The sequence below is a fragment of the Lepisma saccharinum genome, chromosome 3, assembly GCF_977018435.1.
Source record: "Lepisma saccharinum chromosome 3, izLepSacc3.1, whole genome shotgun sequence".
NCBI lineage: Eukaryota > Metazoa > Arthropoda > Insecta > Zygentoma > Lepismatidae > Lepisma > Lepisma saccharinum.
Window position 1 is genome coordinate 58,059,587 of NC_139231.1, and position 26,943 is coordinate 58,086,529.

Genomic DNA, 26,943 nt, shown 5'->3' on the forward strand with positions numbered 1-26,943 from the left:
ATGTAACTGGAGCAAACCTAAAAAATGCTACATCTGCACATGTCAAATCTTCCTCAACACTTTCCACAGTTGATCTTTCGTGAGCGTTGAAAGTGCTGAATCTAGGATTGTTGTTCAAGATGGTTCTGAATTTCTCTCTAACAAAGTCTGCTGTTTGCCCCCTCGCTATTGACAATTTTGTTTTTACGTCTTCTATAATTTGAAGTGAGTCATGCACACTTACGCCATTTCGCTCCAATTGCTCAATGCATGACACGAGGAACGTGAAATTTGCAGAAATGTAAGCAATATCGTTTTTCAGTTCTGTATTTTGAAGTAATTGCTGAACAACACTAACAGATGCGGCACCTTCACTTTCAAAACCAGTAACTATTTCGGAAAGAATGTTAAGATTGGTGCAGTAATATTGAGCTGCTGAGAGCCATGTTCTCCACCGCATCACCACTGGCTGTTGTGGCGAAGGAATATCTGGTGCAGCTTCCTTTAGTGCTTGGCGTCGTGATCGGCACTTCAAGAAGTTTTTTTCATGTTTGACACAAATCGATCTACGTTGGGATACTTTGATCGAATTTCTTCGCATTGTCTATGAAGTCCGTGTGCAGGGAGGTTATGTGGACCCTTTTCGGATATAGAACCCGTAAGGCTTTTCCTGCCTTCAACATATACCTAGCTGCATCGGTTACAAGTAACAGAATCCTATCGCACGGAATACCTTCAGGAAATAGTATCTGCATTGAGTTTTCAATGAAACTAGCGATTGTTGAATGGTTTACCTTCTCCGGCTGATCAACATGCACAAGAAATATTTCGCCTGCCTGTTCTATTTCTAAAACACCCACCACAAGATTTGCCATGTAACGCCCGCAACAGTCTGTCGTTTCGTCCACTGATAGCCACAAGTTTTTGTTTTTCACTGTATATATTTTCCACGTAGGACTTCCTTAGCGTGGATTCATGAGGAATTTCCCTTACGAAGTGTTGGTTCTTCCAACTTCCACAGAGGAATACCAGATGCGATGAATGCTTTGCACAGTTCCTGGGTGAAAGAAGACTGCCGACTGCCCTGGACTGACACCGCATGTGGAAGCAATGCCTGAGCTATGTTCGTTTTCTTCCTTTGCAAGTTTCTTATGTGCTTCGCCGTGTCTAGATGCTGCAACACTGAAGACCTCTTTGAATATCCAACAGAAATATCACATAGCTTGCAAAACAAAATCTTGTCATCTGTCGAGAAAACATCACTACCAAATTCTTTAACGTAACCTCTCAATTTGACCGAATCTGATTCCTTTACAGGAGGCGTCGTTCTAATACTATTGCGCCTCTCAATCGACCACTGATTCGAGATTGCCTTGTCAAACCATATTCACTTGGCATGAAAGAGAAGCCGCTGCATTAACCAACACTCGTTCGAAGCATTGTTCTTACTTCTTATCGACAAACACAAGCGTCCAGGTTCTTTTCTTGACTTCGGCCTCTTTTTCGCATCATTGGTAAAATCAAAGTCTACCAACTTGAGCGTGTAACTGTCAGTTTTTTAATTGTTGTAAAATGGAAAAAGAAGGTCATACAACAGTTCAAATTCATTTAGTTTCTCGCTGGCGATTCTCGTGAATGCGTACAACAATGAAGAGCGAAGTTCATTCACATCATGCAAGCTCAGACAATAACGCAGATGCATGCATGCCTGGAGGGGGCAAGGGGTCGCTTTTCCTCCCCCAGGAAAAAATTCTGTGGGTGTGCCTGCACAGAGGTGTCATGGATGTTTTCAGTTTCGAGTCTCAAAATAATTTGATAATAAAGATCCAGATACATGTTAAAAAATTATTTGTATGTAGGAAAATTAGGAAATTATAGGTAGCTAGATATGTCATCTTGCCTGAAAAGGGAATAAATATGTAAAAACAAAAAAAATCATAAAATATGTCATTATGTCCTATCACATTTACTAATTTCAGTTTATTATCACCAGATATGTCGAGATCTCGCTCCGGAATTCAATCCCATGATATATAAAAATATGTTATAAAGTCCCAGGCCCTAGTTATTACAAACAAGCTAACATTGCTTTTGTTTTTGATTCTTATGGTGGTATTCCACCATCAGGTTTAGTTAGTTATCTCAATACTCCTAATCTCTATTATAGTGACGAGCGTATCCAGGGTTTTGAGGATGTAAATTGGGGCCAACTATGTGTTTCAATGCTGGCCTTCTTATCTGGAATAAATAAACCATCAATTGAAGATTTCCAGAAAGCATTGTGGCATCTAAAGCATCATGGGAGTGTTTCATCTTACCAGTGAGACTTCAGTATTGAAACTCAGCTTACACAATGATATTATCTATCCTAAATCTATAGCTCTACGTGCTTTCTACAGTATGTATCTTATTCCCAATATCACAGAACACAATAATAGGGTTGCACGTTGCAGTAGGAAATGAAAAAATATTATTACTCCTGGTCAGTATAATCTATCAACATTACAAGCTCATCTGCCTAGAGGAGTGATACTATCACAAAACTCTGTTACACATAGAGTGGAATTAGTTTCTGCAACTGAAACAATTGATCTGAGTACACTTGGTAACCTACTAGGTTTTGAGAATAACACAAAACTTGAGCCTGCCACATAGGTGGCAATATTCCTAAATTCTTGGTCATAGAAACTTTGAATATTCATTGTAATGTAGCAGAAGGAATGATTACTAATTCTGATGGCAACATAGGCAGTCACAAACAAACTGGAATCATAGCAACTTTCAAACCCAATTCTGAGTTTATGGAGCCAATCTTCTACACACCCTCCTCACCAATCTATTTTCCAGTATCCCACAATCGTATAAACCACATAGATTTAGTAGTAACCAACGAAAAAGGTGAAATAGTAGATTTTGCAGGTGCCTCCACAACAGCAATCATAGAAATTAATATATAAAATTACCGTCAACATGGAGGATATTGAGAGTTACAGAGTTACAAATTGCAGTCTTCCCCCCCCCCCCCAATCGTCATACTTTTGCTAATCTTAATGAACCAAACCGTGAGATTGAGATAGATTGGGACGTTGGGGACAGCCTCACAGGGCTCATTTGTATATCAAATTAGAAGTAGTAAAAAAATGAGAATGGTGAGGCATTTCCCTCTGGTGCAAATATAAAACTAGTAGATAATTTTGTGCCACACTTGTTCTCTCAAGTAGAAATCAGAAAACATCCTACTGCCATAGGAACACTTAAATTTTCCAAAGTAGATGCAACCTATTACCAGTGATCAGGAACCAAAATCCTGACAAAAAGCCACACAGTACTGTTCCCCATGCGTCTGCTGCCAGGTTTCTTCTCAGACTACAAGGACATCATATGGAAAGGTGGTTTGAGGGCTACTTTTCGCAAGGCAGCCAATGATAATGATGCTCTGATGCATTACAGTACCTTGAATGCAGATGGTACAACACTCCCCAATACCTTATCTGAAGCAGCCAAGTGTATCATCAAGACCATGGAGCTAAGAATACCAGTAGTGGAATACGAGACTAATTACGCTCTCAAATACAAAGTAAATTGAAAAATCCAGAAGTCCCTATTGGATTTTACACTTACCAGTGTGTCCAAAAACCAACCTCTGGTGGACATTACGAATTTGATGCTACTAATCAATTCAGTAGTATACAGTATGAAATAGGGCAGATTTCATAATTGTCTTGTTCCAGACTGGGAGAGAAAACACACAGGAAAAAGATTCTAGCAAATTTGATAATTGCAAGATTAAAAGTATTTATCTTAAAAATGGACGTAATGAGATTTTCCCCCGTGAAAATTATGATCTGGACATAGCACAAGATGACTCTCAAATTATATGAAGCATACACTGCTAAATCCACCAGAAGATATGAAAATATAGCTTAATTTTAGTCCAAATAGACTATAGTATCAAACTAGGTCGTCCGTAGAAACAATCAACTTATTCTACTTACATAATATATATATATGTATAAATAAAAACACAGAAATTGGATGAGAAAATGTGCCAGAAGGACAGATAAACACTAATGATGGAGACAGTTCATCATTAGTATGTGTATATATGACGGGCAGTCAAATGAAAACCGAACACCCACCATAAAACACATTCCTCGCAAAAGTTGGCAACACTGTTGTTACGTATCGATACTGCCTACTGTAGGGTAGGAGAAATGCATAGTGAAAACACACAGGTCCACACAGTTGCTTCGTCATTGCTCAGGAGGTGAGCGTAGTGAAAAGTGTGTTCGTCCAGCATTGGAAATGGAGGCAAGCAAAGAAGAGCAAAGAGGTGTGGTTCGTTTCTTGGTGGCTGGGGCTGCTGGAACACTCAAAATTCATCGTCGCATGTTTAGTGTATGGCAAACACTGCATGTCCCTGACAAGTCTGCACGAGTGGCAGAAGAGATTCTGCGAAGGACGCACATCACTGCAAGACGATCTGCGCTCGGGACAGGTCCATCGAGCCATTACACCTGATGTGATTGTGAGGATCGATGGTCTGATCTGGGAAGACCGACGAATCACAGAGGAAGAAATTCGTGTTCAGGTTGGCATTAGTCATGGCTCTGTGCATGCCATTATCAAAGATCACCTGCAGTTCCGAAAAATTTGCATGCAGTGGGTTCCGCATCAACTGACGGAGGGACAAAAGATTGACAGAATGACTGCATGCAGGGGTTTATTCAGGATTTTTCCCTTGGGGGGTGTTGGAAACTTTTGAGGGGGGTGTAAGTTTGGGAATGTTAAGTGCACATTTTGGACCATTTTAAAATGTTTGCCTTAATTCAATTTGTTCATAGATGTTTCCAGAGATTAATCCCCCCCCTCCCTTCCCTTCACGTAACATTTCAGAAGAGAAAAAAGTCAAATGCTGGAAAAGATGGAAAATATATTTTTGTGACAATGTTAACATTTCAGTCTACAGTTCAGTATTTGATTTAATCAATCGTTATACAAACACAAGAGATGACATTGAAAAACACAAAATTTAAACACATTATTACCAGGGATCATTTAATGCAATTCTTAAACTAGTTATAAATAGATTAGGAACACTTTTGCAATATTTTTTTTACTGTATTTGTATGGTTCTTATCGTAGGTGTAACTCACATATTATCATGGGGGGTTCCCAATTCATCGATGAAATATCGGTGAGAATGCATTGCATGGGTGCGTGCGCTCTTGCCTATCTCAAGTAGTAGTAATATAATAATAATGTATCTGCAGATATAATATGACTCTTAAATAAATGATGATACTGTGAGCGAAGCGAGCAAGAAAAATTTTAGAACTATTTATTTGCAAACTTATAATGCATATTATTAATTAAACATAGCAACAATACTTTCATTTCACAGTATCCCACAATGTGTACTCTTTACAATCTTGTTTTGCTCGTTTGGTGGCCTCTTTACCTCAGCACATGCCCCCTGCCCCCTCCTGTTCTAGCTACAGTTAGGAAATATGCATATATATAATTTTAATAGTTCTATGTTGCGAGTGAGCTCCAAATGCCGCTGGTGTTTTCAAATCTCTGTTTAAACAATGATTCACAAACTGAAATGAAATAATGAAACACTAGAGCATGGCCATGAAGACTTTAAAATATACTGGGAAGTTGAGATACATGTTTGATAGACACCTGGGGCCTCCCACATGGCGCAGTGGTAGCGTTGTCGCCTTGTAATCAAGGGGTCCCGTGTTCGATACCTGGAAAAGGCTCAGAGTGGTTCGGATCCCACTTTAAACTGCAAGTCCAGTCCCAATTAGCCCTACTGTGCTTAAAGTGGACGTAAAACACCAACTCAATCAATCTTATCAATTGATAGACACCTGGTATTGCTTTTGAATGAAATCGGTCAAGGAATTTCATATTGAAGTCTTTTTACCCTTACAAAACATTGGAAAATATGCTTGCCGCTGTTGAGAGTTTATCTTTCAAATACTGAACGAGAGAGACTAGAGAATTGTGCCTCTTTGCCTTAAAAGAAAAGTAAATAACATGTGCAAATAAAAGCATGGCATGTTTGCTGCAAAGGAAAGCAAGGAATTTTCACTTCTAATTTGAGGTAATGCTTTATTTTAAAATTGATTAGATTTACTTCACTTTCCAACACAAAGAGCACAATGAAACAAGCAAAATTTTTCTCTCTCCACGTTTTCCAGCAGGCAGTGGCATGCATTGCCGTGTCCCCACTGGTGCGCCTATGGTCAGATATAAATTTGGGACTTAATGTAAATAAAATTTCTTTTTATGTTTAATTCCTTATACTTCCTTTGCTTCCTCTGAAAAGTTGGAAAAAAAATTAATATGTCATTATGTCGGGGAACAGACTAGATAAAAAGAGGAAGACAATTTTTACTAAATCTCTATCTTTGCAAACTGACAATAACTTTAATAGGGTGCCAGTAATTTCACAGTGCACTACGATGTTAACACTTTTCTATTTATATCTGTTTTGCTTGTTTGGCGGCCCATTTGTGCTTTGCACCCAGGCAAACCCCGCACGAACCCCCCTTCCCTTTTTCAACTCCCTTTCTAATTTCTTATAAAATATAATTTATTTTACAAAGGTAAGAATGTCACACACATCAACTATAGACGTGAATGAATCACTTAGGTTCTTCATGAAATTCTTGTCGTTTTATATCGAATACTCTGTCAGTAAATTTTATATTTGTACTTTATGAATGGTTGGTTGATTTGGTGTTTTAAGTCCACTATATGCCTCCGCCAGGTATCGAACCCGGGGGTACTTTATCAATATCCGTTGGAAGAAATTACGCCTACCACTGCTTTTCTACTCGCCACTTCCGGTTTCTTTCTGTCTGGTTTCAATTTTTCTCTCTTCTTCAGCCAATTTTGCAGTAAGGTTTTAGACATTGTTACACTAAGTAGAACGACAACACACAAACTGAGATGCTACACTGAGACTGACCTAAGTCTTTTGACTGTTCTCTTCTCTACCACTCCAAAATCATCCATCTCGCCCAAGTTACAGAAAATAGTGTTGCTAACCATAGTAACACAATTCACTACAAGAGTCAAACCTGTATCTTTGAATTTTTCCCCTTACTTTTATCGTACATTTTTCACATAAAAAAATCATGGTCGTGTGCTGGATTTTTTACAGCAAGAGACAAGGAAGGTATTTTTTTACAGGGGGGGGCAAACAAGGGACATTTTCCCCAATAATAGTATTGTTCCCTCAAAAACCATTGCTTAAATTTGAATTTATCACATTCATGCAATAATTAACGCATATTATTATGGCTGAAATGAAATTATATGTGAAAAATATATAATTTCTGATTGACTTTCATTTTCTGGGGGGCCGGGGGCCTTCCGGACGCCCGTGGAAAGAATTGAAAGGAAAATGAAACGAAATGTAAATTTCATTGACTCAGAGGTTGAATTTATAAACCTGTAACGTATTTAAGAAATAATTTATTTAGGTATTCAAACACTGAACTGTCAACACTGAGCGGTATGTGCTCCCTGGAAGGAGGGTTAGTGGTCAGTTTGACATTTTCCAGATGGCAGTGTCCCTTCCCTTACGAAGCCTTGTCAAGGGAGCTAGTGTTTGCAGGAAATGACCATGCTGAACATTCTATCCTCCTCCTTTGACACTTTGGTTGTAGTTGATCGAAAGGTCCATTGGACTTTGCTTCTTGTAGAGCTACAAATGGTTCCTGTATGTTGAAGCATTGTCATTCTGTTGTTGATATAAAAATCCATATTTACACCCCAGTGGGGGGGGGGGTTCCTCTTTTCTGCTTGGGGGTGGTCTTTGTGAAAATTTGGGAGGGTGTAAGGGAGGTGTGGATAAATCACTGACTGCATGTCTGAGTCATTTGCAGCGGTACCAGGAGGAAGAGTATGCGTTTCTGTCACATATTGTCACAGGGGACGAAACATGGTGCCACCATTTTGAGCCCGAGAGCAAACGGCAAAGCCAACAATGGAAACACTTCGATTCTCCCCCGTCAAAGAAATCCAAAGCTGTCCATACGAGTTCCGGTAAGGTCATGATGAGCTTCTTCTTTGACTGCAAGGGCCCTCTGCTTGTTGACTTCCTAGAGCGTGGAGCCACAATCAATTACATCGCTATGGAGACACGTTGCAGAAACTGTGACGCGCCATAAAGTCAAAACACCCTGGAATGCTGTCGGACGGAATCATCCTTTTGCATGATAATGCCCATCCCCATACTGCCAATCTGGTGAGGCATAAGCTTCAGAGATTTGGCTGGGAACGCTTGAACATCCTCCATACAGCCCCGATCTTTCCCCTTGTGACTTCCACACTTTTGGTGACCTGAAGAAAGACATTTGTGGACGTCTGTTTCATTCGGACGAGGAAGTGCAACAGTGGGTGAGGTTGTGGATCCATCAGCGACCTACTTCTTTCTTTCTACAAGACTGGAATTGATCATCTGATCTTCCAGTGGGATAAATGTCTTAACACTTATGGCAATTACTTTTGAATAAAACAAACTCCATTGTCACTTTGTACTGGTGTTCAGTTTTCATTTGACTGCCCCTCATATATATTTAAAAGGTGAAAGAGGAAACACTTACCAGATGCAGAAAAACTTCAAACTTTCGTGAGGTGAGTGTTTCCTCTCTCCTCTTTCACTTTATTTAGCCCTTGTTGCCTTCCTTCCTTTTATTATATATATATATTTGTTTTTTCATTATGAAGCCTCATCGACTATTTTAATGCTTAAAGGACGGGCCATGACATCGGTGTCAGCAGGCCTATGTAATAAACAATTGTCACAGGGTCATAATTTTAAGTTTTTGTGACTAGTGTCATGTTAGACTTTGGGTTGTGACCCATAGGTGTAACGTGCAACACATGATGGGTTTGGGAAATAGCAATTGTATGAGCAAAGTTAAAAAGTGCAATTTTGGACGTTTATACTCTTGGTTGTCAACATCAGGTGTCCAGAATTTTGTCCACAGATGCAGTCAATATGTGTCAAAGTTCTGCCCATACAAATCCAGGAAAAATCATAATGTTGCACCTGACAACAGTAGTATTGTATTCTGCTATGCAATTACAGCTATGATTTTTAAGCAGAGCCAGATGCACCAATTTTAGGGTAAAACTGTTAACAATTTTTATGTGCTGGCATGGTCAAAACTTGGCCACATGTTACCTGCAAGGGGAGACAAAATTCTGAAATACTAATGTTGTCAACCAAAATGTTATGCTAATATAAACTCACTTTCCACTCTATCACTCTATCCCATTACACTGGGAAATAGTTCCCATTTAATTTCCCATTACATTACGCATTGGCCCAATGCTCTTTGAGGCATGGTGGTGATGCTGTTGCTTTGTAATTCAATGGCCACTTGTTCGATCGCACTTGGACACTATGTACAGTGCTTTATATCACACCTATCTGACCACATAGTAGATTTAAAACTTTTTTCCTGCACATTACCCCTGTTGTTCCTATAACAAAGATTAACGTCTCATCAGTCATAAAACTGAATTATGGCAATTTCATCTTGTAAATTCTTTCAATTTGTTCACCCATTCAGGAATAGAATTCTCTCAAACCTAAGCTGGCATGTAGGTTAAGCTGATTTTAGTTCACAGTGTATTTATGGGCTTTCCTAGCTCTTTACTGATTCTTAACGAGATCCAAGATCCGAAACACAATGTGGATAAGAAACTAACACCATAGCTTTCTGTATACTTTAGTTTACTCAAGTAATTCAAACATTTTGTTAGATGTAACACATGATAGACATTGTAATAAGAAGAAATGAGAATGATATTAAATAATGAATAAAATTAATTTTGTTCCATAAAAAATAGCATTTGAATGGTGTGAAGAGGAATACATTGAAATGCATTGAAACTGCTCATTAAAGTTAACCAGATCCATATTGATGGGGAGAAAAGGGGAAGGGAGATAGTTTGACCATTTAGTTATTATAACTGTGAAACTTTGTAATTTCAGCAATACACCTGTGTCCCTTCAAGCAGCGACACCATACATCATCTGCCAAAGTTCAGTGGATGCTACAAATGCAGTTCAACCATCTGTGAATCCCCTTAGTTACTTGGTGGTGAGGCCAATAGCATCCCAACCCATGGAGCAGAAAATTAAAAACACGACCACGGTTAGAGGAGGTACTGCTGCAAAGTGCATGGACTATTCTAAGAAAACAATCAGTTATATACTTACACACACATGCCCTATATGCAGTAAATGTTTCTGTAACAAAGGAAAATTAGCAAGGCATTTGCTGCTTGTACATGAAGATTGCCTCTTGCAGTGTACAATTTGTTCAACAGTTCTGGTTGCAACAGATGAAAATGTTGCCAAACATGATAAATTCTGTCAAAAGCATATTCCTGTGAAACAGATGGACTCAAATACCCAACATTTGAGTGAAGACATTAAGGGGAAAATGCCAGAACCAGTTGCTCCTAGTAACAAGGAAAAATTTCCACTGAAGAGTAATTCATCACAGACAGTGCAATTAAAAGATCAAGGAGTATTTGTGAAAGTTTCCAAAGAATTGGCAGCCATTAAGACTGGAATCAGGATCCAAGTTTGTGCAAAACTTCCAAAACCAGTTCTGAAGAAATTAGGCATTCCTACCACAAAGATAGAAAGAAAAGCAATATCAAAACCAATCGTAACAATGAAGTATACATGTTCTCATTGTGAGAAGAAGTTTTCTTCAGAAGAGAGATTAAATGTACACATATCAATTCATCATAACATGTCTCTTTTGTGCCAATTTTGTGGGATGGAGTTCACCCAGAAGAAAAGATTAACACAGCATGAGAATCGCCATAAGTATCGCTATAAGTATAAATTGTATGTACCAAAAATCAAGCAAGATGTTCCATGTGCTGGATGTGATAAAATGTTTAAAAGTGAGAAATCAATGCAGAAGCATGCTCAGACTCATGAAATACAAAGACACTACAAGTGCTCTGACTGCTGTCGGGAGTTCCAATCACGGTACCGTTACTCTGTGCACAAGGCTCGCCATGACAGGTTACGACCACACATGTGTGAGCTCTGCGGGAAATTTCTTAAGTGCAGAACCACCTTAAATAAGCATTTATTGACCCACAAGGATAAGTCTGAAAGACTGAGGTTTTCATGTGAATACTGTGATAAACAATTTACATTGCGGTGTAAGCTGAAAGTGCACCTGCGGAGACACACTGGGGAGAAACCTTTTAGCTGCATTGTATGCAGCAAAGCATTTCACTCAAAGCATCTCCTCAGGCAGCACATTGTAATTCATTCGGAAGAGTGCCCTTACATGTGCAGCATATGTGGCATGAAGTTCAACAGACATGGCAACATGGTGAAGCATGAGAAGTCTCATAAGTCTGACATTGGTGAAGGTGCTCCTGTTCGTAAACGAAATAAGGAAAAACCCTACAAACTTGTCCCTGGTGACAAACCTTACGCTTGTATTGTATGCGGGAAATGTTTCAAGAACAACGCTTCAATTTACCAGCACAAAATTGTTCATTCAGAAGAGCGCCCATTTCCCTGCTTGTATTGCTCAAAAAAGTTCCGCAGGAAAATCCAGGCAAACGTTCACATGCAAATTCACACAGGGGAGAACCGTGAGCGCCTGTTTCCCTGTTCATATTGTCCAAAAATGTTCCGCAGGAAAGACCAAGCAAACATCCACATGCGAATCCACACAGGAGAGAGACCATACAAGTGTGACATGTGTGAAAAATCTTTCACGCAGCAGACTGACATGGTGCGTCATAAGAGGAGACACACAAATGAGAAACCTTATCAGTGTAATGTTTGTGGGGAAGCCTTCAGTGAGAGAAGATTCTTAACTAATCATGAAACTATCCATAATGTTAAGTTGATAACTGAACTTTTCATGATGTAAAATAAGCAGATGTTTTAAATAATAAATGTATCAAAACATTTGTTTCTCTTTTGTCGATGTTTCTGACACAGTGCTCAGTTTTATGGTTTCCTTTTGCAGTACTTGTAAATTTACAGTTCCTGATTTTACACACAACATATAACAGTAGAGGAAACAGGAAAAGAAGAAAATTTTGAAAGCTAACCTGTGTGCCCAGAAGCTTGATACCTGATTGACTATCCTTTGTTACTCAGCTGACTAGGATTGAAGCAATCAAAATATTGAGCACATGCACAAAGCAAATATAGTGTGTTATATATGCCAATAAAATGCCTTATTATACAGTTGGCACAAGATGTAAGTCATAATTGAATAAAGAATGATTGCTATAAGGCATGTCCAGAAAGTAAAGATACAGAAGCCACTATACATTCACATAATTTTTATTTTACAAGACTTCCACTAGAAATGAAATATCTGTACATACTTTACTTTTCAATATATTTGCTGTCATTATTATTCCATTACAAAATCTGGGAACCGGCTTCTGTATCCCAGACCCTCATGAAGTAGTATCAAAAATTGTCATGACTGGTGTTACCTTCTGGTTAACCCTAGAACACTACCGTGTTCCAATATTACAGTGTAACTACCGCTACGTAAATTTTACGTACATGAAGGAATCTATTTTTAAAACAACCTCTACATCATGAAAACAAATTTCTATTCATTGTGAACATGATTTTGTATATTTTTCCTTATATTGGAATTTTATTCTTCATTTTAAAATGTATAAACATGGTTTTATTAAACATAGAATATTTTAAGAGAAGGTCTTGCTTGACAAGCCCGTTCGTACATTAAGAATGAAGGCGAAAAGTTCAAATAATAGGAAGCAAACAATAATAATATTCATAACGCTGTAAATAAGGAACAAATGTAATTTTAAAGTCTTACAAGAAAATAGTGTATGCTTCTAAACTTTCGTTTTCAAAATCTAAGTATCCAAATTGAATTTACAAATGTCAAAATTACGTGAAACATATTTCTCGTTTTACACAGCTACGTAAAATTGACGTACAGTGCACAACATAACAACCAAATCAAGACGATCAGCGTTTGCACCCTCCTTACCACAGTGCTGCCTTATGTCTGACAGACAACTTGAGGCACTGCTAGGCAGAAGAGTGAGTGGGTGCGAGGTGGGAGGTAGGGGAGGGATTTGAGTGCAAAGCATACGTAAATTTTACGTATGGTAGTGTTCCACAAATTGGCTTCCCACAGGAGCAGTACGTAGTTGTCATCTCCTTTTCTTGTAGTTGCAAAAACTGCAATACTTTCTGTTCCCTTGTGACGTGGCTGCTACTTTACTTATCCCTTCCTTCCCCAGTACCTTCAAAATTGACTTTCTTAACTCCTATGACAGTCCCGGATTTATTAGCCTTTGCTACTGCCAGATCTTGGTCAAGATCTCCTGGAGGTGAAGCATGAACTGAATTCGTGAGAATGGTCTCTTTTCTGAGTTGCCCTGATTGTTGTAGAAGTTGTGAGTGTGAATAATGTATCCATTGATCGCTGCTATGTTGATCATATTATAGAAAAATGAGATATTTTAGAAAAATTCACGCAAATCTTACGTGAAGACAAATGGCGTTATTACTACATGTACGTCAAAATTACGTGCAAGATTTTTCTTCTGTTACTATCGCTACGTATTATTGACGTACAGAGTCCCACATAACACACAAACTAAAGACGTTCGCTGCTTCCGCCCTCCTTACCACAGTGCTGCCACGCACCTGACAGAATGCCCGAGGAATACCATAGGCGGAGGGGTAGGTGTGTGCGATGTGGGAGGTAGGGGAGGGAATTGAGCGCGAAGCATACGTAAATTTTACGTACGGTAGTGTTCTAGGGTTAAAAACTCACCTTGAGTGTATTGGTCACCATCACCTTTGAAATTGTCTCCTTCTACACATACATACCAGTTGCAGCAAATCTGCCATTCTTAAATATATTCTGGAAGTAATTTTCTGTGAGGGTGTCCAGCACTGCCTATTTTTCTTCTTAGATCATCTCAATTGTGTCAAACCTCTTGCCTTCCAACTTGATCTTCAGTCAAGGAAACAAAAAGTCACAGGATGGCAAGTCAGGCACATAGGGTGGGTGGGGGACAACAGTCATGTTAGTTTGGGTCAAAAAGTCCCTGGTGACCAAGGAAGTTTAAGACTGTGTATTATCATGATGCAATAGCCAGTTCTTTTTGTTTGCCAAAGTTCAGTGTGGAGTTTTTGCACATTTTCATGAAGATGCCACAGAACATCAACAAAGTAGTTGGAATTGATTGATTGCCCAGCTTGGATGAATTGTTTGTGCACAACCCCCGTGTTGTCACCTAAAGTTATGAGCCTGCTCTTAACGTTGCTCCTCAACCCCTATTGTTTTTTCTTCTTGATGTGTTTTATATTTTTTCATTGGGATGATTGTTGCTTTGTCTGAGGGTCGTAACTGCAAGCCCAGCTTTACCACCAATGATAACACAACAAGAAGGTTACTTTGTTGTAGCCAACATGATGAAGCTCCTTGCAGATGTCAACACATGATCTTTGGCACAAATTTGGAACCAACACAATACATCCCCAATTCAGCAGTAAGTACATTCATATATCTGATAACCAATTTCCACCTCACCAGCAAGGTGAATGGTTCGATGTCGACCCTCACGAATGACCTGTTGAACTTTAGCAGCAGTGTTATGTAACTGTGGCGTGTGTCTGCATGTATTGCCTGCATTGGACGTTCAACCAGCCCTGAACTGAGCATGCCATTCAAACGCCTGTGTATGACTCATTCTTTATTCCTGAAATGCCAGCCTCCATGGCAGAGTTGTTACCACATCGCGTTACCACACCAGGGGTCCCAGGTTTGAATCCCAAAATGGGCATGGTTGCTTATGAGTGTTCATTCATCAATTTCATCATGTCATCTCTCATCTCCATCTTCGCAAATTAGCCAAAGGTGGTGCAAAATGTGAAGTAAAATAAAGCAAGTCAATTATTTCTTCCATAAACACTTTTGTAATTATTGCCTGGGTCTCCATCACATTTTTCCTAAGATTTCCACAAAATTTCATGAACCATTATTGTTCTTTTCTCGGATCCATTGCAAAATTGCTACAACCACCTACAAGTCTCCAAATAAAAGGATGTAAGGTCAGTGTGTTCACCTACTGACTCCCATTATTTACTAGTACTAATGTCTACCATTACTTTGTGCTACTACAACTATTGTACAGATGGCAAAAGTCTGAAAATTTTGGATACTACCTCATATAAATCTGCTGCCTGTATGTTGAACCAAGTCACGACTACTTCTTTCATCTCATCATCGAATCATTTCCATCAAGAACAAGTGAAAGTTATTGGATACAAGGCCAGGACCACAGTGGGTGGTCCAAAATATCCTTTTCAATCTTGCCAGAAGTGCAATGGTATCATTTTTGGCATGTACCTGAGTGCTGTGTCTTAAGTCCACTTTGTGCACAGAAAGGCTAATCGGGACTGGATCTTATTTATATTTCCAGAGATGTCATTTTATTCTTGAATTGGTATTGTTATTGGTATCAGAAAGTGAACTGATATGACATTTTTGCCAATAGTAGTATAAAATTCACTGATACCGATAACCTATATTATATTGACCCAATAGAAATTGTGAATGTTCCTTGAAGAATATGAATTGTTCGTTCACCTTCTTAGTTAACACCTCGTTTTCTTTTGTGTTCATCCGATAACATTCTGGGCACTCGGAGCATGCAATTTTTTCTGTGCCTTAATTTTATAGTCACACCCTGACAAATCCTGGTATCAGATACTTGGGAAGTAAGGTCATTCAATTATCTTATCAAATGCTGATATGCACTAATTTCTTCAACGATAAGGACAGCCAAACACTCCTATGTTTATCATAAACATCTGTCTTGCCTCCCAAGAATTCATGGAACCACTTCATCACATTTTGTTGATTTATGTTCTCATAAACAGCAACAATTTGTCTGAATGCACCTCACATTTGATGTGATTCTGGAGAGCACTACCATTTCAAACATATCTTACTCGTACAAAGCTCAGTGTAGCACTGCTGAATGAGAGTAATGAGAAAAAGTAAGGATCATGGTCAAAGTCAGTGTAGCCACATACACATAAAGAAATTTCCCATCGGCATTCATACTTTCCGGATATGCCTCGTGCTATGGATGACATCCATATATGTTTGTGTGTAGTAGAATATGGTCTGCTGTTGGTAATATTGAAACATTACTGTATGTAATAATATAAATTATTTCCTTATGATTTTTTTGCATGCAGTAGGGGAACACTTGTATCTGCTGTGTTGGTTGAAATGAAGAGAACAGAATAATAAAACAGTAATTTAATTCGTTCTGTGTGTACAACTGTAAGTTTAGTCTGCCCTTTGGCCTCATTTTGGAGATGTGTAAACAACCACAGTGGACTCAATGACCATAAACTATTTCCTAGTCATTGGCCACTTATGCTATGGAATTCCCAAATTTTTCTTTCATAACTAACATTAAAATCTTGTAACCAAAAGTTGGATTGGCTATGAACTTTGTGAACTTAATTTTGGTTTCTTCAGCCAAGTCATACATGGGTTGTAAATAAAGTAGTGGCAACACTATCAGGGAAAGGGGATAACACCGTGCATGTGCTATCAGGCAGTGAGCAATGTCAGTTTGGGCCCATGTCGATGTGTGGAGTGCCAAAAGTGGTCTGTACAGCGAGTGCTGTGGTGTATGTACGACATTGAAATGAACATCATTTTCTGTACTGCTCTAAAACATGTTTACAAAGGTAGAACATTGATTGTGGACCAGAATCCAGGTTGCCTGTGGAAAAAATGCACGACAATATCAGCAAGACTTGCATGATGCCTGTAGCAACAATACCTAGCCCTATCTGATGATTGCATAGTGGGTAAGTGCATTTCTTTAGGAGGTTGCGATTCATCCGTGAGAACAACCTCAGCATGAGGAAAATTGCATCATGCTGGGTTCTCGATATTGTCACCATTGTGCAACCATCAGGTAAGGTTAGTTATTGTTGCTTCAGGCTTCATGCAAGTTTTGATCACATTCTTGTGCATTTTTGTCATGATCAAACCAGGATTTTGGTCCACAATCACTGTTCTACTTTTGTAAACATGTTTTAGAGCACTACAGAAAATGGTGTTAATTTCAATGTCGTATATACACAACAGCACTCGCTGCACCGACCACTTTTGACACTCCATACATCAGCATGGCTCCAAACTGACAGTGTTGCCACTTCTTTATTTACAACCCACATACAAACACTGACAATGTAGTGATCATTGTCCAACAATGGTATATAGGCTTATCCATAAAATTGTCAATAATTTTACAAATCAAACATTTCCATAAATAATAATTCTGATAAGAATTCTGTACTGTCGTTTTATTATTGTTTTTATGAATGTAAAAGTAAATTCTTCTACACTAATTTTTTCCCATACATCCATCCACCTTTTGCTATCTTTCCACTCACAGATAGAGAAGAGTGGAGAGTTTTCCACATTGAGATTTTTAACCTTCCCGGCTTTTAATACTCAATACAATTTCATTAAAATTTCAAAAACAGTGAAAAAGTATTATTTTCATGCTTTTGTTAGATCAAGAACATGCCAACATCATTAAACACTTTACAAAATGAATGATGCACAACATACAACCAACCACCTTATAAATGCATCATCACCCAAACTGATGATTCCTCCAAAAAAATTTTTGTACAACATTTTTGTCACATTACTGTTCATACATCTTAACCATCAATTTATAATATTATTTCTTCCATACAAATATCTCCATACATACTGTAGGGGACCTATCAGATTAAAAATTATAAATATTCGAGTTTAGACTGCAATTAAGAATTAACCAAGAGACCTACAAAAAGAACATCAAAATATAGCTTATTTAATTCTACATTTATCTATGCTAACCAATTTTTTTTTTAGTATGCCTTATATTTTTATCATCGTGAGAACAAAACAAGGGACAGTTATTTTGGAAATTTGCAAACGATTGCTCTCTTTGAAATTCTATAAATAAAAAATAGCTTGTCCGATCATGATGATGAAGGCAGAAAGGTTTTAAACACAATTCTTAATTTTCTGAATTTTAAAATTTAGTAAAAAAAAGCATTCTTTTCAATTTTGCGAAACAACTTTTTGTCAGTATTGGGTAGTCCTACAAATACAGTATTGGTCTTGTTTTGAAGCTCTTTGCATCTGTTTTTAACATCCATTATCCCTGTTAATTTACATTGTGAAACCGATTTTATACAGATTTTTATTCAATGGAGTAAAGGTGTATATGGAACGTGGCAACACTACACAACCACTGACTCGCAGTGACAGCCCAGTTTTCACGGTTCAACAGACATTGCTGTGTGCCATGTTGCCACGTCCCGTATACAGCTTTACTCTGTTGTATAAAAATCTACAAAATCGGTGATAATGGATGTTAAAAACAGGTGCAGAGATCTTCAAAACAAGATCAATGTTTGTGTTTTCTACTCAGTACTGAGAAAAAGTTGTTTCACAAAATTGAAAAGAATGTTCTTTTGACTAATTTTAAAATTCTGAACTTTAAGAATTTGGTTTAAAACCTTTCTGCCTACACAGTATCAAAATTTCATCATGATCGGACAACCTTTTTTGTTTTATCAAATTTCAAAGAGAACGATTGTTTGCAAATCTAAAAAAAGAGGCCCTTTTTGGTCTCTCAATAAAAATATAAGGCGCACTTGGAAAAGAAATAGAGCATAGATTAATGCAAAATTGAATAAGCTAAATTTTTATGTAACTCGTTTTTTATGTAGTTGTACTGATTTTTTTTTTAATTGGAATTCAAACTTGAGTATCTATAATTTTTAATCCAACAGTAGATAATAAGGTTTCCCCAAAAGTACAAACTATTCCCAAAAGTTCCATGAACTTGCTGTAATTCACTGAATAATACGTTTTCACCAAATCCTATTCAAGTCTGTCACACTGAAGCTTTACTGTAAGATACCTTAGCATCGCACTGCGCTTCTACCTTACTTCAACCTTCAGTGTCTCTAAGGGAGAATTCACACCGAAGAAACACGCGACTCGCAACATGCAACATGAGTGTTTCACACCGAAGAGACAAGATGCACGCGGCAAGCGACACTGGTTTCTTTGCTCAGTTTGCATGATGGTACCGATATAATTGCATTAATCAGTTTATTAGTCACCCGAAAATAACGTAACAAGAGACATTGTTGCATGTAAATTGCATTGTAAAATTTGTGCAAGTTATTGAAACATGTTGAGAGGCATGTTCTGCACGAGAAAACTGAGAAATAATATACACTGACCTCAAACTGAATACGCTAGACTTTTCAGCCTGAATAAAGTGAATACCTAGACACTAGAGAAATGGTTCTCAACCTTCATGAAACCATGTCACGGTATTTTTTTTAAGTCAATGCCCTTAGCCGAAGAATTTTCCTCGTAAATCTTTACAGTATTGAAGATTTTGTGCATGAATTAACATGTGCCTATGAAATTAAATATTTATAAATAAATTCTAGCATAATCATAAGAGTAATAATAGTTTGATTACGTGTGTAGGATTGTTGACAAATATAAAAATATGGAAGACAAAGTGGTAACGTCGTCTCCTTGTAATTAAGTGATCCCGGGTTCGATAACCGGGGAGGCACCTGGCAGATCCAGTTCTGATTAGTCTTTTTGTGCATAAAATGGACTTAAAAAATATGATATTGGGATTGTGATAGTTGTCAACAAGTTTCAGCAGAACCTTTCGCTGCTCAGTATAGTTGATATGAGGGCACGGTATCAGGTTGCGGCCCGGTGGTTGAAAAACAATGCACTAGAGTACTTTACCATGTTGACTAATATATTTTGGACTAAAGTGCCTCCATAAGCTGACATTTTCAAATTAAAGCAGTCAGATAAATGGCCAAAACATGTCCTCTTTTCACGATGTTGAAGGCAAATTACAGCCGATAGATAACTGCATCAAAAAACTTGATAAAGCGGAATGAACGTTGTGTTTAAATCTTAAAACATTGTACATATCGATACTTTATTATATCAACAAATTAGAGGTTCAGTCATAATGCCGGTTGGGCTCTCTTCTAGAGTATAAATACAGCTCGTTGGAATGCAGCTTTCGCTGCGCATGTGCGAATAACAAACTGAAGCAGCACGATGCACGGTTTGAGAAAACGGCACAGTCCGAGAAGCACGTAAGCGACACGCAACACGTGCATCTTGCCGTGTCTCTTCAGTTCGAAAGGTTGCATTGATTACTGAGTGTTGGCTTCCAAGCGACACGTGTTTCGTGTTGCATGTCGCGTGTTGCGTGTTTCTTCGGTGTGAATCCTCCCTAAATTTTATATAAATTCTTTGCCAAAGTATGTACGGTTAGAAATTGAATGAACCATGTACATACGTTATGCATCAAACAGACCACATAAATCCATGATGAAAGTTGTGCGAATTTCTCACAAATTTAATATAAATATATTAATAACTTACATTTTGCGAGTATCTATGTTGCTTTTGCGACGTTTCGTGATGCAACTGCTCCCTTCCTCAGGCTGTTCACGTTTAGGTTATATATAATTCATAACCACGTCGACCTCTCCATAGGTACAGGATATAGGATTGGTAAAAGGTGTGTGGTTAAAAAACAATAAAAATCGAAAACCCATTACAGGTGCACGTCATAGTACCATGCTGTTTCCCCGATTAGAAACTGCTCCTTGGAATGTTAAAACTTTAAAACTGTGAATAGCCACGGCCTGCGTGTGCTGCAATTGCAATACTCCAAATATAATATTTATCCAAATCTATAACATTCAGAATAAACTAAACATTTATTCTTCACTTAAATGATATTGTTATTTATCATATTTGAATGTCATCAGAAATATTTCAAATTATTATAACGTAGACATAAATACTCAGTGCTACCAAAATTCAAATTGTTGACAAATGACGACAATGTTTTCGTTAATAAAGTCTATGTAAACAACATTGTTTCCTTTTTGCACTGTTTTATATCCTGTTCCGGTAATGCAATGTTTATGTTGCTACCTCAACATTTACATTAATAGTTTAGATTATGCAGTGTACATCAGAGTAAATGCTTCAGTGTCGACTAAATTCTTGCACACATATACATATACATGAACTGTTACTGTACATTTCTTTTATCAAAAATTAAGGAGAGCAACTTTTTATCCTGCCATGTTACTTAACAAAAAGTTTGCATGACCAAATAAGTCTGTATGAAAAGTATAATGCTACTTTGCATCTTAAATCACAGATTCCATTCCTCCTTTCCATGTGATTGATGGATTTGCTGTTTTAAGTCTACTGTATGCACAGTAAGGCTAATCGGGACTGGGATTGATGGAGTTGCTGTTTTAAGTCTACTGTATGCACAGTAAGGCTAATCGGGACTGGACCTACAGTTTAAATTGGAATCTGAACCACTTTGTACCCCCACCGGGAACTTCATTCCATATGTTATCTTCTACTAGTTGCTCAAAGTGGCATTGCAACGACTGTGGACATAAATTTAATGTAAATTCACACCTACCTTAACAGCTTGGACCCAATATCAGCATGCTGAGCAGGTTACATACAGCTACTTCCATAACTTTAGCGGTAGTAAAAAAAAACTACACCACATCACCTTTTACACAGCAGATGTGTGTGTAGTGCTGCCTCCTAGAGGAAGAAGAAGCAAGCTACTGTTGCTAGACAAGTGTGTGTGCAAACAGAACATGGAATGGAGAACGTAGTTTCGTTATCATGTAAAGTGTTACGTTGTTTTGCGAGTTCCCTTAAAAATTTCAGTTAATCTTGTTAATATACAGTATGTGTTTCCATCACACAACATTATGGCACAGTCGGTATAAAAGAACTCTTCTCTTCATGGATTGCAAGATTTGCAAGAACCTTACATTTCCGTAAGTTTATTCATCTCGGACTGACTGTCCTCATTCGTACAACAAGTTGTAGCAATCATAAGTGTGTTGCTTTGACGCAATTTGACATAACACGGTAAGGATTAACCGTCTACATTGTGTAAGTCTTATAAAAATAGTGTGATGTAAATATATATATAAAGATTCCTTCTAACGTGGAGACAAGTTATAATCATGAAACGTACAAGGGCTTTGTCACATTTAGATACATTGTGATCCGATGCAGATCAAGTATAATTATATGAAAACTCGCATTCCATTGTTATTAGGCTCCACATTTTGGATTTACACAAACACAATATTTAACGCTTTCAACGAAGATTCAGAGGACATTGAAGATTATTTGTTACGCTTCGAACAGCTATGTATTATTCAAAAGTTCAGCGATGATCAGAGTTCCTGTACTCATTGCCTTTATAGGTGCAAAGACATTTAAAGTTTTGAAAAATGTAGTCGCACCAGACCTTGTGCAGAATCTTTCGTAATTTTCATCTAAAGGATAGTCTTTTGTCACACTATAAACCTGTAACTAATAAGTTTATTGAACGATATAAGTTTCGACGTTGTGTACAAGAGGAAGGCGAAACAGTTTCTGATTATTTCATTAGACTAAAACAACAAGCCATAAAATGTAACTACGGCAATTATCTGGACGAAGCTTTGGTTGAACAGATTATATTAGGTATTAGATCTGATGTTACTAGAAGAAAGTTGCTTCTTTCAGTACAGTCACTAACCTTTCAGCGATGTCAAGAACTGACAATACAAAATGAAATTTTAGGGAAATGTAAAGCAAGAGTCAGCAGTTTCACGCACCTCAACCCAATTTCCAAGAAGAACAGTGCAAGGGGTCAAACATACAAAACAACATACTTATAGATCGTCTAATCCAACGATTCACAGTTGAAATATACTGCTTACAGCTGTCCTAACTGTACATACAAACATGATTCTAGAGACAACTGTCCAGCCAAGGATTCTGTTTGTTCATTCTGTAGGATATGTGGTCACTGGCAAAAGCGGTGTAGGAAGAGAGGGAAGTTTAAACGAAAACCAATAGTAATAATAACGTAGGGCAAACGACTGAACACACAAATTTACAGATGTCAACATCTCAAAGTTCACTTGATGAGCAAACAACATGGTTGCCTAGTGTCGTCTCATACAGTTGAGTCATCGGGTCACCTACATCCAATTATTCTTTATCAAAGAATCCAATGTTAAAGGATTTACTTACTAACGGCAAGTTTATTCAATGTGAGCTCGATACAGGATCTGCCGTAACTCTATTCCAAGCGGATTGATTCAGGAATTGGTTTCCAATGACTGATATTACCATTCCTCTATAAAAATATATGGCGTAGGGAAACATGCTCTTTCGGTGCAAGGACAGGCTGAACTGGAACTTACACACTCTGGATCAATCAACTTACTTACTTTCTGTTATTTTGTGCAAGGAACATCTAAATTATCCACTCATAGGTCGTACTTGGTTAGATATCGTTACTCCGGATTGGAGAACTCTACTGTTATGCTCAGAGTCGGCAATTTCTATGGTAGTGATACCTACAGAGATTGAGCAACTTCAACACTCGCAGTCGAATTCTGATCAAGTCTTTACTTCTAGTACTGGTATAGACGTAACAAAGCCGATGTTGAACACCATACATGTGCCGTTAAGTGAAGATGCTGCACCTACATCGGACAGGGGATTGTCTTTTAACAAGGAAGTATTAGTTGAAGAGGAAACTTGACAATCCTAAAGTCCGAAAGTCAAGAAAGGTTCAGGTAATAGGTGGCCGGAAGCTAGATCTGTAGGACAAAGACTCCACATAGACCATTTCTTCTTGGCTGGGAGGAAGTTCCTGTTGCTTGTGGATGCTTACAGTCATTGGATAGATGTCTGGCCAGTATCGTCGGTAAATACACCGGAGACCATAATTCTTCAGTCCTGCTCGACTCTCGGAATACCACAAACAATAGTTTCGGATAATGGACCGGCATTTATCAGCCTCAAGTTCTGTTCTTTTTGCCAGCAGTTCGGGATCGAACACATCACAATACCGCCGTACCACAGTCCGGGCAACGAGCTTGCAGAGAGGTACGTACAGACGGTGAAGTCAGGCATGTTGAAGGTGTTGCATGAACATCCACATCTGACTTCTTTACAGTTCGATGCAAAGTTACCTGCTGTTTTTGAGGAATTCCCAGTTGGGAGAGGAACGTAGTCTTCCTGCAGCCTCAGTCCTCACCTTCAGTCCAAGAACATGGTGGAACTGTATACTTGGTGATCATAATAGAGATGCCGAGAGGACAGAAGCTCCTCCTCTCTTGAAACCCAGGAGCAACCACAGCAAACCATACAGGACATTTTCACCTACGGAAACCGTATGGGTTCAATCACCAAAGCACTTGTCACCTAACTTCCACGAGGCAGATATTGTAGAAAGTTTGGGTGGAACTCACCTTTACAAAGTGCGCTGTGCAGATGGATCTCAAAGAGTGGTACATTCACATTGGATTCATCACAGGACACACAGACAACAAAACAGTCCAGAAACCTGGGATGATAATAGTCCACCTGGACCAGAAGGCACGGCGGAGGATCGAAATTCGGATTTCGAAACTACCCCACCTCAACCAGACATTGATGACCATCAACCCTAAGATGCTGACGCTGCTCCACGACGAAGATACACTTCTCATGTGCCTAGAAGATCGACCAGGTTTAAGGTACTCCCTGACAGATACGGTTACCATTGTTAATTTTTTTTTTTTTTTTGTAACTCTGGGAGGAATGTAGTACTGCCTCCTAGAGGAAGAAGAAGCAAGCTACTGTTGCTAGACAAGTGTCTGTGCAAACAGAACCTGGAATGGAGAACGTAGTTTCGTTATAATGTAAAGTGTTACGTTGTTTTGTGAGTTCCTTAAAAAATTCACTTAATCTTGTTAATATATGTGTTTCCATCGCACAATATCAGCATTATGAGCAGGTTACATACAGCTACTTCCATAACTTTAGCGGTAGTACCACACTGCACCACATCACCTTTTTCACAGCAGATGTGTGTTTTAACACCCACACATTTTGCACAGAGTATGCAGCATCCTCAAGATTTGCAACTGAACTCTCCTATGGGCACACACCTCCCCCCCCTTTTGTTCCTCAATAACACCACCACCTCCTCCTCCTCCTTTCTTTTAGACCTTTCTCAAAACCAAATCAATTCCATGATTGAAACAATACACCACATTATTGGTAATTGTTTCACACCTAAATATACTTTCAACAATGTGGAAACTATTTGTCAGAGTCTTAAGAAGTTCACACCATTTTGCTGACTTTGGCAGAAAACATCCCTGCAATTTAACTGTTTTCAACAAGCAATATGGAAGATTGCAGACCTTTGTTATATAACTCTAAAATCTTAATTAAAATTTATGAACATATAAATGATTGATTTAGATTACAAAACATTGGCAATGTGCACATTGTTAGTAAGAATAGACTTTTATATCATGGAAAATAATAAATCGAGAATGAATAAACTTTTCCATCTGATTATATCATTACTTGGATGAGTGTACAAATGCCATCTACGAGCACCTACGTTACATTTCTAGTCAACATGAGTTAAGCAGAATGCATATAACTGATAATTTTATGTAATTATTGTTACACAAAACTAAGTTTTATATAATATTTTTACCACTCACTTAGCTATTCTGGTATGTTTTCCAGGAGGTTGTAATTGATACATAATGATTGCATCAATTTCACAACTGATGAAATGAGTCACACATGCAGCAAGACATTATGAACAAACATGGCAGGCAACACACAATACAAAACATAGCTAGTACTATTTTTACACAAAAGTTCCCATGAACAATTATCAGTTTTAAAGATAAACTACTAACAACTTGTGATGATATGTCACACCTATATGTGTGTCCACATGCAGTTTCTTATTCTTTGTGTGCACAACAGGAAGGGAAAGAAAGAAAGTGTTGTAATTGAGAATTAAATGCAGAGCAGAATTACTTTGTTTTATACCTAGAAATGTTATTGGCATATGCTTGAAAACAAGCAAACCGTTAATTTGATTTGCATCATTGTTAACCCCTTTTCAGACTGGCCTGAAAATACCGAATTTTTCCCAAGATAACTTTTTTCTTCTGCTTTTCAGAAAATCAAAGAAAATATAGAATTATAACACTTCCGCAAGTTCAAGAAAGATTACAAAGTTTGGTACAGTTTAAGTCCACTTTATGCTAAGATAGAATTGTCGGGGCAGGACCCATAGTTTAATATGGAACCAGTGCTGCAACAAAAATGTCAGGGTCCCAGATGTATCTCATTTTTGTGGACAATCCATGCCATTAAATTAACCCAGCCATAGTTTGTGTGTGTGTGTGTGAGAGAGAGAGAGAGAGAGAGATGGAGGGAGAACATTATTACATTTATACACTTAATACAAAACAGGGTCTTTTCTTTTAAGTCTTCTATTTAGGTTCAGAAATAAGACTAAAACTCATAAAATCCACATTGTGTGGTTCATGTTTATTGAAAAGAGTATGCATTTTAAATCAAAATAACTAATGAGTTTACATTTAACACATATATAACAATAAAGATTCAAGAAATAAGTAAAGATAGTAAATACATCACCAAATAACTATTTGCAAGAATTACAACTTTTGCGTGTATGCTTCAGCATAAAGAAACTGCTTCACAGTGTGTTCAGCATTCTGCCTGTGCAATGTTCAATTGGTGGTGAATTTTGTCTCTCAACCCACATTTTACTTATTTGCAAATTAAACTTTCACCTTCAATTGTTATTCTGAAATATGTTCATTTTATACAGTGTAAACTTACTTTACTCAGAGGATGACATCCCATACAAGGAGGTGCCCCACAGGAAAGTAAGTTTAAAGTT

General features: G+C 38.0%; 1 protein-coding gene across 11 annotated transcripts in view; it reads left to right on the forward strand.

The window, feature by feature from the left end:
- Nucleotides 1–26,943, forward strand: part of LOC145985065 (uncharacterized) — a 353,116-nt gene that overhangs the window by 253,469 nt on the left and 72,704 nt on the right. For 9 of the 11 annotated variants that reach the window (XM_083118625.1, XM_083118626.1, XM_083118627.1 and 6 more), the window contains one exon: nt 10,007–11,970. The exons of the other annotated variants lie outside the window; for them this stretch is intronic. In XM_083118625.1, the coding sequence (XP_082974751.1) occupies nt 10,007–11,930 (1,924 nt within the window). In that variant the 3' untranslated portion in view covers nt 11,931–11,970. Of the gene's footprint in view, nt 1–10,006; nt 11,971–26,943 lie in introns of those variants that run through there. 11 annotated transcript variants of the gene reach the window in all.